Source organism: Urocitellus parryii, chromosome 6, assembly GCF_045843805.1.
Source record: "Urocitellus parryii isolate mUroPar1 chromosome 6, mUroPar1.hap1, whole genome shotgun sequence".
NCBI lineage: Eukaryota > Metazoa > Chordata > Mammalia > Rodentia > Sciuridae > Urocitellus > Urocitellus parryii.
This window is the reverse complement of record NC_135536.1, coordinates 161,618,975-161,636,968: the sequence shown is the minus strand read 5'-3', so window position 1 is coordinate 161,636,968 and position 17,994 is coordinate 161,618,975. Positions and strand designations below refer to the sequence as shown.

Below are 17,994 nucleotides of genomic sequence, written 5' to 3'. Positions count from 1 at the left end.
TAGGCTGTGATATCCACAGGCACATTTGGCTAATGACTGGTAGAGCTGGAAGATGAATCAGTCACAATGGGAAGGCACCACATATCCTCTGAGGGACCAAACTACAATAGAACTGATGCCCACCTACCTTGACTACATAGTCACTTGCATTAGTATCAAGTTGAAAATGTTAAAAGAGATTAAAATTTACAAAGCAATGATCAAAAGTATGATTCCACAGTTAAGGGGAAGGATATACAAATAACACAGTTTAATTTATTTAACTTAATTACTTTTAGTAATTTTAGCAATTTTCACAAGGAAGGCATTTATTTGAACAATCCCCTGGGCTACAGTCCATTCAGTTTAGGAATGTCTCCTTTAACTACTGTCTCTTCCCTCATATTCATTATTGTTTTTACCTTCATGTCTTAATTTTATTCCTCAAATGGTCTTCTTATCCAGAAAAAAAAAATATATCAAAAATAATCCTGACTGACACAAATCTATCTTCTACAAGTCTTGAGTTTTCTGAAGGTGTCAGTAGTCCCTATACATACTCATCAAAGTTCCATATTAGGAGAAATGAGACACCCTCACTCTGGAATACAAAAAATTACAGCAAACTTGAGAGCCTCACCACTCAGTTCCTTGATGTCCACTGTAAACTGGGGACAAACCTAAAAATCACACTATGACAAAGGCACTTCACAGTATATATTGATATACCAGGGTATATATCGTTTATGCGTATGGTGAAACTTGCTCTTCCACTTCAGACACTTTCAGGGTGGTTAGACTTTTTCATTTTTTAAACATATATCACTTTGAGGGAGTCAACTTTAAGAATTTTCCCACTGAGAATACTGAAAAAATTTACACATCCAGTCACCATCAACTTTTGTTCTCATGAATCTATAAAAATGAGAAATAAAGGAAATAACCAACTTTTTATTACTCAGAAAAGTCCCCAATAAAAAAAAACCTAACAATATCACAATCTTTTCATAACTTCATTAATATTGTTTGGAAGCACCAGTTACGTAACTTATGGTTGACTAACTGAGCAATTTCATGCCATTTGAGAACAAAAACATAAACTCACAAATATTTTAAATAAAACATAAGCAGAGAAAAGCAATACCTCAAGTTCCACCAGAGCTGCAGTCACTGCATCTGTGGCCAGAGCACCAGCCTGCAGTTTTTCAATGGCCTGAAACCAAGGGGACAAATAATTCATTGTAAAACCACAACTTCTCAAAGATCTCTTTAACTTCATAAAAGCTTAAAAGAAGTATAAGAGTTGTTCAGAGTTAAAAATTTAACACTGGGCTGGAGATATAGTTCAGTTGGTAGAGTGCTTGCCTCACATGCACAAGGCCCTGTGTTCAATCCCTAGCACCAAAAAAAAAAAAGCACTTGAACACTAAATAAATTCCATACTTCAAGATATAAAATATTCAGATTTAAAACAGGTAGTGGTTATGTTCAGGTTAATTTCTGATATAGCTCACTCATCCAAATTAAAACAATGAATAAAGTACAGCCACAAAATGTTAAGATGCAAGAAATTTAGTAAGTGAAATTACTTCACTCATGATAAGACAATTTAAAACAGCCACAGAAATTATGTGAATGTAGTTTGGTTAAAATATCCTGACAATTCATATTTTATATAAGTAACTGAATCTCAGACTAAGCTAATAATTTTCAATTTTACCTCCCACTGTTACTATTCTTCCCACCCACGCCCATTAAAAAAAGAAGTGTCTCAATCCCAGCAGCAGCATGTCAAAATCCTCAGATGGAAGTATACACTTGATAAATATTTTTAATACTATATTTTATATCAAAATAATTTTTTTGTAGTACTGGAGCAACCAGGGGTGCTCTACAAGTGAATTACAACCCCAGACCTTTCATTTTATTTTTGAGACAGAAACTTGCAATTTTCCTGCCTCAGCCTCCTAAGTAGCTGGGATTACAGGTATGTGCCAATGAGAGCAGCATCACTTTTATAAACTACAGAGAGTAAAAATTTGTAAAAATCACCTGCTTTCTTGGCCATAAATTAAGAGAAGAAGGAGAATGAAGGGAAGCTAGTTTCTAAATGAAATACTAACATTCCAACTTAGTTTACAAACAGCTCAAGAAATATATTCCACATTATCAAATTTTTAAGAAGCTAGTTAATTATATAGATCAAGGAGGTTGATTATACAGCCCAAATGAATTAGATTTTTTTAGAACTATAGTTGTATAAAAACAAAACATTCTTTTCAGACAATTAAAAGATTTCACACTTTGAAAAATAAGAAAAAAATATAAAACTTAGAGACCCATTAGCCATATTATTGTAAAGAAATAAAATTCTTACAATAAAATAGTCTTATTTCCTTATGGGATTCCATTCCTAAGAAAAATATCTCTAAACCAGGAGTGGTGGCACATGCCTGTAATCCTGGTGACTCAGGAAGCTGAGGCAGGAGGATCACATGTTTGAGGTTAGCCTCAGTAACGTAGCAAGACCCTAAGGAATTATGGAGACCCTGTCTCAAAATAAAATAAATAAAACAAACAAGCTAAATTTCCTCTTTTTAAAAAAAAGAAAAAAGATATCTAATAAAACATTATCTTTCTTTTAAATGATATGTAAATGTAAGTAAAAGAGATGGAGACCTATGTTGACTTGATATGCATATCCAATTAACATTTTATTTGCATAAAAAAGTAACAGAAAGTTTGCCTACAATAGTATACAGGCAGGATCAATATAAAAATAAACAATACTTCTTTTGAGACCATTCCTGCTTCCATATTAAGCAAAGCAATTCAGCAAAACCTTAAAAATCAAAGCGGGAAAAAAGCACAACCAAGTACAAGGATAAAGCTATACTCAGGAATAACCAATGAATTTGCTACCATATAACTACATGATGAAAAGCAGAAGGATAAAGTATCAAGATAATCTAAGAAAGTACCCATTTTAATTTTTTTATGATTTTTTTTCTCCCCTTCATGGAAAGACATTGGCTTCTTTTAAGCAGCATTTTCTATCCCTTCTATCAGGGTATTTTGCCTTGAAAGATTAAAAGAAATATGATATGATTATGTGCTCACAGTTCCACAGATTAATCTGGAAAAGGAGGTAAAAGAGCTAAGCATCATTCAGAGAATTTAAGAAAAAAAAAAAAAAAAGCAAAAGAAGACCCTACAAATATGAGCAAAATAATTTCATGGTCCAAACCAAAAAATGTCCTGTAAATGAAACCTGAAATCTTTGATAAAGGTAAAACGACTTTAATGTTCAAAATGGAAAATTTTAAATTATACATATTCTGTTCATACCTTCTGGCAAGCTCGTTTACATACATGTTTATATTCCTTGGCTTTGGATTCAGAATGATAACCTGCACCTATAATAGAAAAAGAAAAAATCTGTTAGTTTTCATTCAACTATCAGAGACCTTGACTATATAAGTAGGCCATACAGACTGACTCAGTCCCAGTGAAAATAAAACTATTGCCCTAATTATACGGAATTTTAAAATTTTAATAGCTTCTTTCTCCAACATCAATCTTTTTAATACTATGCCTTTTATCTTTATTCAAAATGTCTTCCTGACAGAAGCCCTACAGACAACTCATGTTCCCAAATAACCTTCATCAAGGTTACTTCCCCTCCTCCTTTCAAGAACCTCTCTCCAAAGTTGGGAGTTCTTTTGGTCTGGAGTTGTTAGCTTGGGAGGTGTCAGGAACAGTCTCTTCAAAGTCATCTCTATTGACTTTAAGAAAGCCCTGCCATTTGTTCAGAATATATAATTCTTAAGAATAACTTCATAAAGCTAGGTAGTTTCTGGGGGAAAAGAAATATCTGTCTAAGGGGTCTTACTTCCCATATGTCTACAATCACCACCAATACCAACACTCCCACCCATTTTACTTCCTCTCACAGCCTAGAATATAGTTCAGAATATCTCTAAAACCTCAGTGATGGCAAATTCATGACTATCTATGAGAAATCCTGGTGACCCAGGAACTCAGTCAAAACAATGACTCTGAATAAATTTGTTTCCCTAAGAAGATTCATACTTGCTTTATGCCTTGAAAATAATCCAAACAAGAAAGAAAAAGCCCTTAAATCCTCTTAATAACTAGGTTTCTAATCAAAGTTCTTTAAAAAAACTCAGAAACATCGGACCTTCCCCCACAACACCCCATAGAATTCCGCCCTAAGGAAGGTTAAGATCTACATCCTTAAGCCCCAAGACTCCCCCTTTAAGTCTGCCACAAACCTAGCCCACCTTCTCACAAAGCCAAGAATTGGCCCACAAAACAATGCTCAAGCAACCAGATTCCATATTGCATCCAAATAGTAATTCTGTTTCTCAAAAGAAGTATGGAATGTTCACAGAACCTGTGCCAATATTTAATAAACTTCTCTTAATGGTTCTCTAAGAACCATGAACCTATAGTAGAAAAATAAAAGCCAACTTTAGCTTCATTAAACTATCAGAGCCCTTGCCTATAAGTAGTCCAAGTAAACTGATACAGCCTCCATAATAGGAACAAGTCATCCCAGGTCTATTCTGAGACCTGAAGCCCTAGTCTTTTATCAGTGTTTTCTAAGCCACAGGATATTATAGCCAGATAAATCTAGTGTACGGATGACAGCATTAAATAGTACTAACATGTAAATTCTTCAGCTTAGAACGAGAGGAAGTCTCAGCATCACCCCACACTATATTTAATATCTGGCTAGCATTCCTAACTTCCCTGTTTAATAAAGGAAAGAAAGGATCAGGATTCAAACCACTGCCACACAATAAGATATAGTTAAAATTTAACTATACTGATTGTTACTCTGTATTCAAAGTTATTTTTCTCTTAATCGCAAATGATACTGATATTTCATTGAAGTAAATATAAGTTTCATCTTTATAATCATCTTTCAATTTTTATAAGTAAAAGTGTTTCTATTGTTTTCTTCAAAATTAGATGGGCCATTATGGATAGTACACAGATCTGGGAAAAATTAAGAATCTACTAGTCAAATGACAAAAATTTGGCCAAGTCTACTCTGTTGTTAAAAAAAGAAAAAAACAGTCAGGCGCAGTGGTGCATGCCTGTAATCCCAGCAGCTTGGGAGGCTGAGACAGGAGAGCCACGAGTTCAAAGCCAGCCTCAGCAACTGCGAGGCAAAAAACAACTTAATGAGACCCTGTCTCTAAAGAAAATACAAAATAGGGCTGGAGATGTGGCTCAGTGGTTGAATATCCCTGAGTTCAATCCCCCATACCAAAAAAGGAAGGAAGGAAGGAAGGAAAGAAGGAAGGAAAAAGAAAGAAACAGCTCTGTCCTAGATGAGAATTTGAATTTCCATTCCTTAAATATACAAGATACAAACTTCCACATAATCAGCCAATTGATCTGAATTTGTAATAATTTAGAAGTGGGGATCACCCTTAAACAACAAAATTTCCTGCCATAATCCAGATTTCCTCCTATTACTACTGACCTTCAGCACCAACTTTACCTGATAGCCATCACAATCAATTATGCACCTGAGAGAGGAGGAATGGAGTCATGGTAGTCACAGATAGCAATGTTTTACAAATAATTAAAAGCTCTATGCTACTGTTTGTTATGAGTTTCAGCCCTTACTTGTGCATTTCCAAATGCTCATTCTGAACACAATAACTCACTGAGTACTACAGAAGGTACACCAATAAAACAGTGCAGTAGAAATAACACTGGACTATGAATCTGAAGGCAGAACTTCTGGCCCCTGCTCTACTTTTAACTGGGAAATTCCTATAAACTTACCTCATCTCTTTGTAAAAGCACCTATCAGAAAAGGGAATTGAACCTGTTATATTTTTTAGACCTTTCTGGATTAGATTCTATAGGATTTTCCAAGCTGTCCAGTCTATATATAGCCAAAGGTTAATGAGCAGACAAGATACCAGTTTCATAAAAAGAAAGCTAAAAAGAAATCCTGCCAGCTCTTCTTTCCTCACAGATATTATACAGTTTATAATCTGAATGCAGAAAAACAAATATAACTTAAGAATAAAGAGCCTGCTGAAGGGCTAGGGATATAGCTCAAATGGTTGAGTGCTTGCCTAGCTTGCACAAGGCCCTTGGTTAATTCCCCAGCACCACCAAAAAAAAGAAAGAAAGAAAAAAGAAGAGCCTACTGAGTAAACTTGGACAGATTTTCACCTTTAAAATGGAGGACACAGGAGTTAAACTTCACTGTGTCAGCCCTCAAGGTCCTCTGAAGTAGAGAGAGCATAGGCTGATGCAGTGCCAAAATCACTTAAGGGTTTCTCAGCCTAGCTCTGTTATTAATCAGCAAAATGACAAAAAACACTTAAGTCACTTAATTTCTCTAGTCTTAAGGTTCCTCATTTATAATACCAAGAAAGTAAAACATGCCACCCTAAAATATACTTGTTTATCATATTTTAAGATGGCTATTCAGAGTGGGTACAGACACTCTGAAAAGCTGTTCTATCAGGGAGTTTTCTATTTCTAGAGGACATCTATATTACTGAAGTGAGCAGGCTTTCTCTCAAGTCTCCTTATCTTCCTCACCCGGATTTAGGAGAGATCATATCAAATTATCCCTGCGCAGAGAATGGCACAGCACATCACATATACTTCTAGATGACTGTTACATGGGAAACTTTATTTACAGAATAAGACATTTGTCCATAGTACATTTCATAACCTATCCTGACCTCCCCTCAGAAGCCTCAAGTCCCTATCCTCTCCATAGTTCAAAGTGCTACTGAAGCTTCAACCATCTGTCCATTTCTTTCCATCCCATAGTTTGTCTATAGTGCATATCTGCAAGTTTTTCTCCTCTTGATCTTTCTATTGTCAGTTCATTTCATAGATGAGAATTACTGAATCTTCAGAGGAAAGAGAAAATTGAAAACTTCCCTAGGAAGCTGAACTAATTCTAAGATGGTGTATTTTACTCTAAGATGACCGTCCTGCAATATGGGTCAATAAAACATTTTCTGCAGCATTATTTTAAAAAAATCAAAACCAGAGTTTAAAAATTACATTGGTTTTAACATTACCTAATCTAAATATACCTATTATCTGGGGTAAAAGTAATAATAAGGGAAAGGAGTGAAAATTTGTCATTATAAGATCTTCCAACTGGGGAATAGTGGAACTTCTCACTATATTGAAGTCAAACAGTCTCTTTGGTTCCAACTCCCCTCTGTCAGATGAAATGCAACTATCAGTGTAACTCAAGGCAAGAAAAGAAAATCAGCACTATTTTCATCTTCCCACTTACCCATGAAGGTCTTACCTGCATGTACCAACACAAAGCCTCCACGTTTCTCCTTGTGGGACTGCTTTGTTTCCAATTCTTTGGCTGTTATTTTAACAGCTGAAGTCTGAGATGATCTGGAAGGCAGCCCTTCTCCAGAACTCATCCCCTTCTCCATGATCATTCTCCAACATTATCATCTTCTATTAGGAAAAGGGCATAATTCTATCCAAAAGCAATTGTAGGAGATGAATTACCCTAGAGAAAAAACAGGCACAAATGGTATGATTTCTTTCCACCAATATGTACATTACTTAGAAAAATCCAGAAAATATAATTTTTTGGAAAACTATTTAATTGGGTAACACAAAGACTATAAAAAGGTTAGAATTTAAATCTCCGCCTATTTACAGAATTTACTTGAAGACATATAAACGAAAGAACTATTATAAAAAGACTTTACACTGAGTCCAAAGATATTTTATCTTTCTTTTAGCCACACTGAAGTAATAATCCTCAATATAACTTAAATATCATTTTCTCCTTTCTCCAAATCCAATATTAATAATCACTGGGACATTTTAGAATCACAAGTGCTGCTGACAACATCACTGAATCTTGCTATAAAGCCTAGATTTCTGCTTAAAGAAATAAAGCAAAAGAAAAGAAAGAAACTTACATGTAAGAAATTCTTAAGCTAACTAATTTAATGCTCCACAGCTTAATTCTAAAACACAAATGTTAACAAAATTATATGATTAAACCAAGAAATTAAAATAACATTTCTGCAAGTATCACGTAAAATATTATTTCTGAGGCTCTCCAGAGATAAATGAGACATAAAATTTAATAAAACAATTTTCAAGCAACTTATGCCACAAAGCTTCTAATTTTTCTCACTATGCATTGCAAATTCACAAACTTAGAACAATCCTGACTTAACAACAAGGGAAGAACATATTACAATTTAAGGGAAAAAATTAAAAATCAACAATGAGAATTTTTTAAATTACACTGTTAGGTAAAAATCTGCACCTGATGTTAAACTGAAAAAAGGAGGTGAAGATTATGAAGCTAACTTTATAACAATGTTTTTCTTTGAATGACTTCACAAAAATATGCCTCCATTATCTTTTTTTTTTTTTTTTTTTTTTTTTTTTTGGTGATGGTGTTGGGGATCAGACCCAGGACCTTGTGTGTGCACTCTACCAACTGAGCTATATCCTCAGCCCCTTCAATTATCTTTTTTAAAAAAAAGAGGTGAAGTGGGGCTGGGGATGTGGCTCAAGCAGTAGCGTGCTCACCTGGCATGCATGCAGACTGGGTTCGATCCTCAGCACCACATACAAATAAAGATGTTATGTCCGCCGAAAACTAAAAAATAAATATTAAAAAATTCTCTCTCTTTAAAAAAAAAAAAGAGGTGAAGTCTTTCTTTTTCAGTGTAAAACATAAATAGAAACATAAAAGTAACTTTGCTACCCAGTCCAAACAAGCAGCTACTATTCAAAGCACATTCTGTATCCCATTGTTAGTTACCAGAGCACATGAGATTATTTCATTAATATATTCATTACTGTAAATAGATATTTTCAATAAGAAATGTGTACAGTTTTCACAATGCTCTTCTGTTTCCTTCATATTAAAATTATATTTTTGAACAATTTTATTTGCTAAATCCTAACAAAAATTTTGAGTTTTTTTATCTTTCATGTTTTCATATTTCAATTTGTCTTAGTTTTTAATATTCCAGCAGTATTAATAAACAACAGACTGAAATTTTTTTAAGTAGGTCCTTTACACTAGAAATAGTCTGAGAAGCACTGCAATATGGTATTTTTAAATTATTTTAATTCCTGGTTAAACAGTTCATTTAGTATTTATTTTATAATATTTCACTTATAAGACAAATAGTTTAAAATCAAATATATGTATACACACACTGGAATGTTAAAATATTTAAATATATTCAAAGCACAGGAAAAAATTTTATTTCAAGTGGAGCTTTCAATTAACAGTAAATTAAAATGCCTATTTTTATTTCTGTTTGTGGTAGTAGCTATCTTCATAACAATGTTTTTCTTTGAATGACTTCACAAAAATATGCTTTAATCATCTTTTTTTTTAAAGAGAAAGAGAGATAGTGAGAGAGAGAGAGAGAAAATCTTTTTTGTAGATGGACACAACACAATGCCTTTATTTTTATGTGGTGCTAAGAATCAAACCCGGGTCCCGCTCGTGCTAGGCGAGCGCTCTACCACTGAGCCACAATCCCAACCATTTTTTTTTTAATTTTTTTTAGTTGTTAAAAGACATTTATTTTTTTATTTGTATGTGCTACTGAGAATTGAACCCAGTACCTCACACATGCCAGGCAAGGCTCTACCACTGAGACACAGCCTCAGCCCCTCAATTACCTTTTTATTATTATTTTATTTTACTTCTTACAATATTTCTCTGAGATAGGCTACCATTTGACATGTAGCAGTTGACAAACTGGAATTTAGTGGTTCATCTGTCAACATATAAATGCCATCATGTCTGGCCTGGCTACAAAATGAACTGGGGCCCACTGGAATTAAAAACAAACACTTCTGAGTGAAACTAAGATCTTGGAAAACTAAGAGCTTCAGATTAAATAAAAACACATCCAGGAAGTATGAATTATTATTAACCCTCAAGCTACTCTCACTGTTATCTAATGTATTATTTCACAACTAACAAATTATAACATTTGCAATTTATAATGAATATGCAAATATAGTAATGAATTATAACATCTACATTTCGTAATAAGGTTAAAAGTAATAGGCATTTTAAATGAATGAGAGATTTTAAAATATTGCTTCTCAAGGTTGCCTAAAGAGAAAAGGCAGAAGATGAACCAATATGCTATTTGATGAGCAATTTAACCTCCCTCGGAGACTATCTGAAATATATTTATTCAACAAATGATATAATCTCAACAAACCCCTTCACAAATGCCACCCCCAAACTTCTACTGGACTGAAAAATAAGGAACTCGAGTGAATGTACTATCCAATGTGCAATTCTGGCCTCCAATTCTCAATGATTCCTGAAATGTATTTTAATTCAGTTAGAAATGAAGCAACTTCAACTCCAACATCAGTTTTTGTTTAACTCAGAACTCATCAAAGATCTGATAAATAGTTTCTAGAAATGACAAAAAGAAAATTTAAAAGGGCAAATGGTCAATCTTAGTTTATAGGAAAATTATATAATGGTTTAAACCAAAAGAAAGATACAAATAAAAAGAACTACACTCAAATACCATTTTTTACTTAGAATGGCAAACCTCAAAATACAAGATAACAGGTCTTGAGAGAACAAACAAACAAAGCATTCATAAATTGCTAGAGGCAGCAAAAACTGGTACAACTCAATATGGGCAATTTGGCAAAATTAAGATATGAACCAAAAATATGTCTTGATGAAAGTTGATAAGGGGCTAGAGTCATAGCTCAGCAGTAGAGCGCTTGCCTCTTATGTGTGAGGCACTGAGTTCAATTCCCAGCACCACATATAAATAAGCAAATAAAATAAAGGTCCATCAACAACTAAAAAATATTTTTTTAAAAAAAGAAAAGAAAGTGGTTAAAAATAAAAGCAACCACTGGAAAGAATGAGGAAGTACTTGATACAGATATGAAAATCTCAAAGACATTTGGTAAATTTAAAAAGGCATGGAAATAATTCAAATTAAATTGTTTCAAAGACATGCTACAGAAGTATATGTGGTGCCATGTGGAGGGGGGAAGCACATCAGCTAACTATATATGCAATGTATAAATATTGATGGGTACACCAAATATATAAATTATATATGTACATATTTCTTTATTTATGAATGGTTATCTTTTAAGGTTTTTATTTTTTAAAAAAAGTAAATGACAGCAAAGTGCATTACAATTCTTATTACACATATACAGCACAATTTTTCATATTTCTGGTTGTATATAAAGTATGTTAACACCAATTCATGACTTCATACATGTACTTTGAATAATGATGTCCATCACATTCTACCATCTTTGCTAATCCCTTGCCCCCTCCCTTTCCCTCCTTATGAATGGTTATCAAAAGGAGATGTCAGTGACCAATGAACAAAAGCAGGATGGAAACTTCACTGTTCATCCTTTTATATCTTTTGAACTTGGCCCATCTGAATGTGACGGTTACAAAAAAAATTGTATTTTCATGGAAACACTAATTAATGAACTAAGTCCAACATCCAAAATAGGGCAAGCCTATAAGATCTCTCTTAAAAACTGCAGTAAAAAGGGAAATACCACATTCATAAGCCTCTTATCCTACCTAAGAAATACACAAAAACATGCCCAAAGATTCTCAAAGGGTCTTCTGTTGTTGTTGCTGTTGTTTTGTTTTGTTTTGTTTTCTGGATCTTTAACTTACAGGACACATAAACTACAGATAAGTCAAACTGGGGGGGAGGGGGTGGAATCACATTATTTAATCTCTACAGTTAAGATTAGAGAGTAAATAATAATATAATGACAGTAGATTAACATTAAATATCCCTGTAAAGTTTTATCATATTTATAAACATTATTAGGAATCATTATTTGAAACTGCTGCAGCATACTCACACCAACACATTGACCTACTAGAAAGACATCTAACACTTTTAGGTAACACTCAAAATAGAAGGTTTCCAATGAAAGGAAATCAAAAGTAGTTGATAGTTTTGTGAAACAAAAAACAATATAGGAGTTAGGGGTTTAGCGCAGTGGTAGAGCCCTTGCCAAGCATGAAAGACCCTGAATTTGATCCTCAGAACCATACACACACAAAAAAAAATCTATAGACCATTTTTATAATCCCTTCATTTCTGAATAATATGTTTGAATATGAAAGTTTCTCAATTTCCTACAAGCAATGCAGTAAAACTCATTATGATTATTATCATTTCTAAACACTGGCAGCTTGTCCATAAACCACAATAGTTACTCAAAAGTTAAATATAAAGGTTTCATATGATCCAGAAAATTCCATTTCTAGGTACATACTCAGAACTGAAAACAGATATCCATCCACAAAAACTTGTATCTAGATATTTACAGAATTATTCAAACTAGCCCCCCAAAAATGAAAAACTCAAATATCCATCAAAAGACCATGTGTTTGGGGAGGGGGACTAGTAGATTCATAGAATGGAACATTTGCCACCTATAAAATGAAAAGAAATGTTGATACATAACCACCACAATGTGAATGGACACTGGAAACACTGAAAGAGATGAGACACAAAAGGCCACCTACTATATGATCCCATTTATATGAAATATCCAGAAGAAGCAAATCTAAAAAAAAAAAAAAAACCAGAAAATAGATCAGTTGCTTGGAAATGGAGGGATCAAGGGGAAATGGAAGTAACTGCTAATGAGTGCAAAGTTTCTTTTTGTACTAATAAGAAATGTTCAAAAATTGGGGTGATGATGACTGTACAACTCTGTGAATACACTAAAGATCACTGAATTGTACAATTTAAATGACTAAATTGTCAGATAAATTATATCTTAATAATGCTATTTATAAAAAAAGCAAACTTCTTGCTCTTCATAAATTACATCTTTTCCAAATTACTAAACCCAGTCACTCTTTTCTTAATCTTCTGCTTGCAACCTTCAATTCTCTAGGTCACCTGCTCTCCTTTGGCAAGCATACCAATCTACTAAACTAGCTCTCTATGATCCCTCTGACTTCATTCTCAAATATCTCCTTTAGAAATTTTATGTACTGGGGGAAATTTCAAAACTATCCTCTCAGCAAGTCAGATGATTCCTAACACTTTTTTTTTTCCTGGACAGCTCAAACTTGACTTTCCTTTTTCTCCTCCCCACAAATATCTAGTCTTTTTACCACATTATTCTATTTTTCTTACTAGCATTACCCTTTCCTAACTCACCTTAAAGTCCTCTGGGGTCTGGGAGTGTAGAGCACTTGCCTAGTATAAACAAGTTAGTTCCTGGGTGGATGCCCAGCACTACAAAAAAAAAAAAAAAAAAAAAAAAAAAAAAAAAGCCCTTAAAGTCATTTTGGACTCTACCCAAGTTTTCAAATCTTATAGGCTTCCTCCAGCATTTTTCTTATCTTGACCCTTGTTTAGCCTATACACTTTTTAGCATAATTTTTACAACATTTGTACTTTTCTTCCCAAATACAAGCTATCATAAAGCAACTATCTATAAAAGGCTGCCAAAATAAATCTCATAAAGAATAATTCCAATTAAAACAAATACCATGCCAAAAGACATGAGTAGACATTATATAAAAGAGGCAATATAAACTGGATATTCAATATTTAAGAAACAATATTCAAAGAAATACTAACAATGTACTGGCAGGATGAACTAATGTAACCATTGAAAAGGAATTTGTCAGTAAGTAGCAAGAGCCTTAAAATGTATAATATTGTATATACTATCTTTCCAGAGATACTCTATATACGAACTAGTCTATACAGACACAGTTAATAGTACCATGGATACCCCTAAGGAAAATTAGGAGACTGAGGAGGAAGGATGAAGGGGAAGTTGATTTTCTAATAATGTTTTGCATTTGAATATTTTGCTCAGTATTAACTATTGAATAGAGACTATTTAACTTTGACATCTCTGAGACCAAGATGAATGTTAACTAACTTGAACATCAAGGCCAGGAAATAAAATCATAATAAAACATTGTTTTTGTTTTTTTAACTCCAGAGACCTACATGGCACTACTTTAAGGTTTAAATCTTGACCTCATGTCTCTCAATGGTTTATTATTTTTCTAATGCAGGTGATAACACCTTTTTCTTTAAACCATTTAGAAAACTACCAAGTCATGTTAGCTTGGAGGCCAGGTTTTTCACTCTAGCTGTGTTTAGTCTTTCAGAAGTGGTCTAAGGAGGAAGGAAGTCATCTCACAGCAGAAAGCTTTTACAGAAATTCAACCCTTAAACCATTTCAACTGATGAATAAGGAACCTAGTGTTGTTGATTTTAATCTCCTGTCGATGCAGGTTTAATGCCTAATTAAATGAGCTCCAGAACATCTCTGACCCATTAATTCCACTTCTGAGAATATTTTCTACCAAAATTTTAAACACAGAAAGGATTTTAAGTCTTCTATGCTGTGTTTAACATAGAATACAATTTTTTTTAATCTAGGAGCAACCTAAAAATTCAACACAGAGTTATGGTTAAAACAATGATTCATACATTTATGGCCCATTAATTTTCAACAATGGGGCTATGATATTTGATAGAAAATGGCACTCTTTTCAACAAATGCTGTTGGGGAAACTAGATAGCCACCAGCAAAAGAATGATCTTTTTTAAAAAATATTTTTAAAATGATTGTAGATGGACACAATACCTTCATTTTATTCATTTGTTTTTATGTGGTGCTGAGGATCGAACCCAGTGCCTTACATGTGCTAGGAAGTGCTTTACCACTGAGCTACAATCCCAGGCCCAAAAGAATGATCTTGATAACTAAATTATTTAAATTTAAAAAGAGGGCTGAGGGGCTGGGATTGTGGCTCAGTGGTAGAGCGCTTACCTACCACGGTGGGACCCAGGTTCGATCCTCAGCATCACATAAAAATAAAGGCATTGTGTTGTGTCCATCTACAAAAAAGATTCTCTCTCTCTCTCTCTCTCTCTCTCTCTCTCTCTCTCTAAGAAAAAAAAAAAAGAGGGCTGGGGTAGTGACTCAGCGGTAGAGTGTTTGTCTCCCACATGTGAGGCACTGGGTTCCATCCTCAGCACCATGTAAAAATAAATAAACAAAATAAAGGTATTGTATTCATTTACAAATAAACAAAATATTTTTTAAAAAATAAATTAATTAAAAAAGAATAAACTTTTTGAATTCCTATTTCATATTATATGCCAAAATTAATTAGAAATGGATCAAAATCTAAACATGAATGAAGAGATATAAAATTCTTAGAAGGAAACACAGGGGTAAATATTTGTGACCATGGATTTAGCAATTATTTATTAGATATGACACCAAAACCACAAGCAACCAAAGAGACAAAAATATGTAAATTGGACTTCACCAAACTTTAAACTTCTGGACTTCAAAGGATACTATCTGAAAAGTGAAAAGACAATCCACGATATGGGAGGAAATATTAATATTGCAAATCAGATATCTGGTAAGGCACTGTTATACAGAATATAGAAAGAATTCATACAGATTACACTACTGGTGTGACTGCGCCATGTTCAGCCAGAGGAAGGAGAAGTTAAGCTCCATTTGTGTACAATGTGTCAAATGCATTCTAATGTTATGTATAACTAATTGGAACAAAATTTTTTAAAAGAACTCATACAACTTTAAAACAAGACAACAAACAAGATTTCTCCATTACAAAGAGCCACTAAGCACATGAAAAGATACTTAAGATTATTTGCCATCAGGGGAATGAAAAGCAAAACTACAATAAGCTATAATTTCATAAACACTAAGATGTGTATAATCAAAAAGACAGATATATGTTAGTAAGAATATGAAGAATCATAACATCCATAATCTGCTCAAAAATTTAAACAGAATTACCATACAATTCCATTTCTAGGTATATACCCAAAAGAACTAAAAACATACCTGCACAAAATCTTGTACAAAGATGTTTATAGAATTATTCAAAGTAGCCAAAAAGTGGAAACAACCCAAATATTCATCAACTGAGGAAGCATGAACAAAGTGTGGTATGTTCATATAATGGCATACTATTCATCAATAAAAAAAGAATGGGACTGGAGATGCTCAGTGATAGAGCACTTTTGCCTCTGTGAGGCCATGGGTTTTATTCCCAGCACCATCCTTCCCAAAAAGAGAAGGAATGAAGTAATGATACATAGTCATGGATGAACCCTGAAAACATTGTTACCTGAAAGAAGCCAGGCACAAAAGGACAACTAGTATATGAATCTATTTACTTCAAATGACAAGAAAAGGAAAATACATACATACAGAAAGTAGATTAGCAGTTACAAGGAGGAATATTCTAAAGACTATAATGGGTACAGGATTTCTTTTGGAAGTGAAGAAATGTTCTGGAACTAAATAGTAGTGATGTGTGTACAGCTTTCTAAATACACTAAAAACATTGGAATTTATAAAGTAAAAGGATGCATTTTATGGTATGTGAATTATATGTAAGTAAGAAAAAAACCAAACCAACAATCTATCCACACAATGGATACAAGATATATAAATTGTCCTTTTTAGTTATAACCATATTTTACACACACAGTGATCATAACTAGGCTAATGTTCATTTAAAAAAACTAAAAAGAATTAAAATGCTGGTTTGCTGTAACTATAGGTGATCTCTTTTTAAATATTTTTGCATTTCCATATAATCTTTAATAATCACTGCCTTTTGTAAGTTGCGGAGAGGGGGAATCTTTATTTGCAACAAACAACAAAGTATTGAACTCCCAGGGCTATAATTAAAAATTCCTTAGCTTACAATTCAAAGATCTCACTCACATGGTCCCCAATATATCTTCCTTTTCCCTACAGAAGTGAAATAAGGACTCCCTCCTTCCGGAAACACGATGTCCTCTATTTTCAGACACCTCCAGCTCCTGCTTTTCACTCTCCACTCCAGCAGTTTCCTCTACTCAGTCCCTTCCTTCTCATCCCCCTTAACAGTTAAATGTTAATGTCCCGCAGGACTCTAACCAGGCCTATACCCAGGGCTACTAGAACCCCACCCGCCCATCAGGACTAGAGCACATCCTCTAAGGTCTCTACCACTCTCTGGGGACTCCGAGACACCTCCAGCCTGAGAGTGCAAAGTGGGTAAAAGACTGCGAGAAGCCCGCAGTCTTCCCTGGACAGGCGCTGAGACCGCCAAGCAAGAGACAAGGCTGGAAAGGTACTTGGCAAGGGCCCCACGCGCGACCGAGACTAGGGAATGAAGAACATCCTGGGCCCCCTCCGCTAGCCCAGGGCAGGGGGCGTCCTGCGTATCGGCCCCGCCAGCTCAGAGAGAGACGTCCCAGCGAGCCTGCGGGGCCCACACAGACAGCTGCGCGGCGCCGGCAGCAGCGGCGCGGACAGTGTGAGAACGAGGGACACTCACCCGCGTCAGCCTAGAGCCCTCACTGCACCGGAAGTAGTCACCCGCCCGTTGCCAGGGTGAGGAAGCGGGAGTGACGTATAGCCTTCCCATTGGTCGCTAGCAGTACCACGTGGCCCGGAAGCAGCTGCACCACGCGCGGCTCAGATTCCGTCTTCTGGTCCACAGCGGCTCACCTGGCCTCAGAGGTGTGATCTGAACTCCGCTTTGGGCCTCGTTTTTTTGAGGTGCGCAGGCGCCGTTCTGTACGTCTCTCGTGACTACGCTCCAAGATTAAAACTTGCAGGCCTGTGTGTGTATATGAGTAGAGTGGTTATTTGATTAACTCTATAATAGGAAGTGAAATTAAACTGACCATCATTAATTGAGGTGTCACTTAAGAACTCCGTTTTTTCCCATTTTTGCAGCCTACTTATACAGTACGGGAAAGTAAGGTACTGCTGAATTGCGTATGAAAGGAGGGAGTCAACCTTGCCCTAGGGAAAGGAAGGGGTGGGTGGCCTTAATTTTACTGTCTAGAGTCTAATACTAAGACTCAGTAACATTTGTATAATCCAATTAATGTTTCTTTGTAACTATAAGCATGAATCTTT

General features: G+C 34.7%; 1 protein-coding gene across 5 annotated transcripts in view; it reads right to left on the bottom strand.

The window, feature by feature from the left end:
- The window catches only part of Tasp1 (taspase 1), a 272,346-nt gene extending 254,898 nt beyond the window's left edge, over nt 1-17,448 (bottom strand). For 4 of the 5 annotated variants that reach the window (XM_026397660.2, XM_077799754.1, XM_077799755.1 and 1 more), the window contains exons 1-4: nt 17,405-17,448; nt 7,313-7,531; nt 3,328-3,395; nt 1,124-1,192 (exon numbers count right to left, since the gene is read on the bottom strand). In XM_026397660.2, the coding sequence (XP_026253445.2) occupies nt 1,124-1,192; nt 3,328-3,395; nt 7,313-7,457 (282 nt within the window). In that variant the 5' untranslated portion in view covers nt 7,458-7,531; nt 17,405-17,448. Of the gene's footprint in view, nt 1-1,123; nt 1,193-3,327; nt 3,396-7,312; nt 7,532-17,404 lie in introns of those variants that run through there. The other variant, XM_077799756.1, reaches the window with a different exon arrangement.
- Nucleotides 17,449-17,994: the final 546 nt, after the last annotated feature.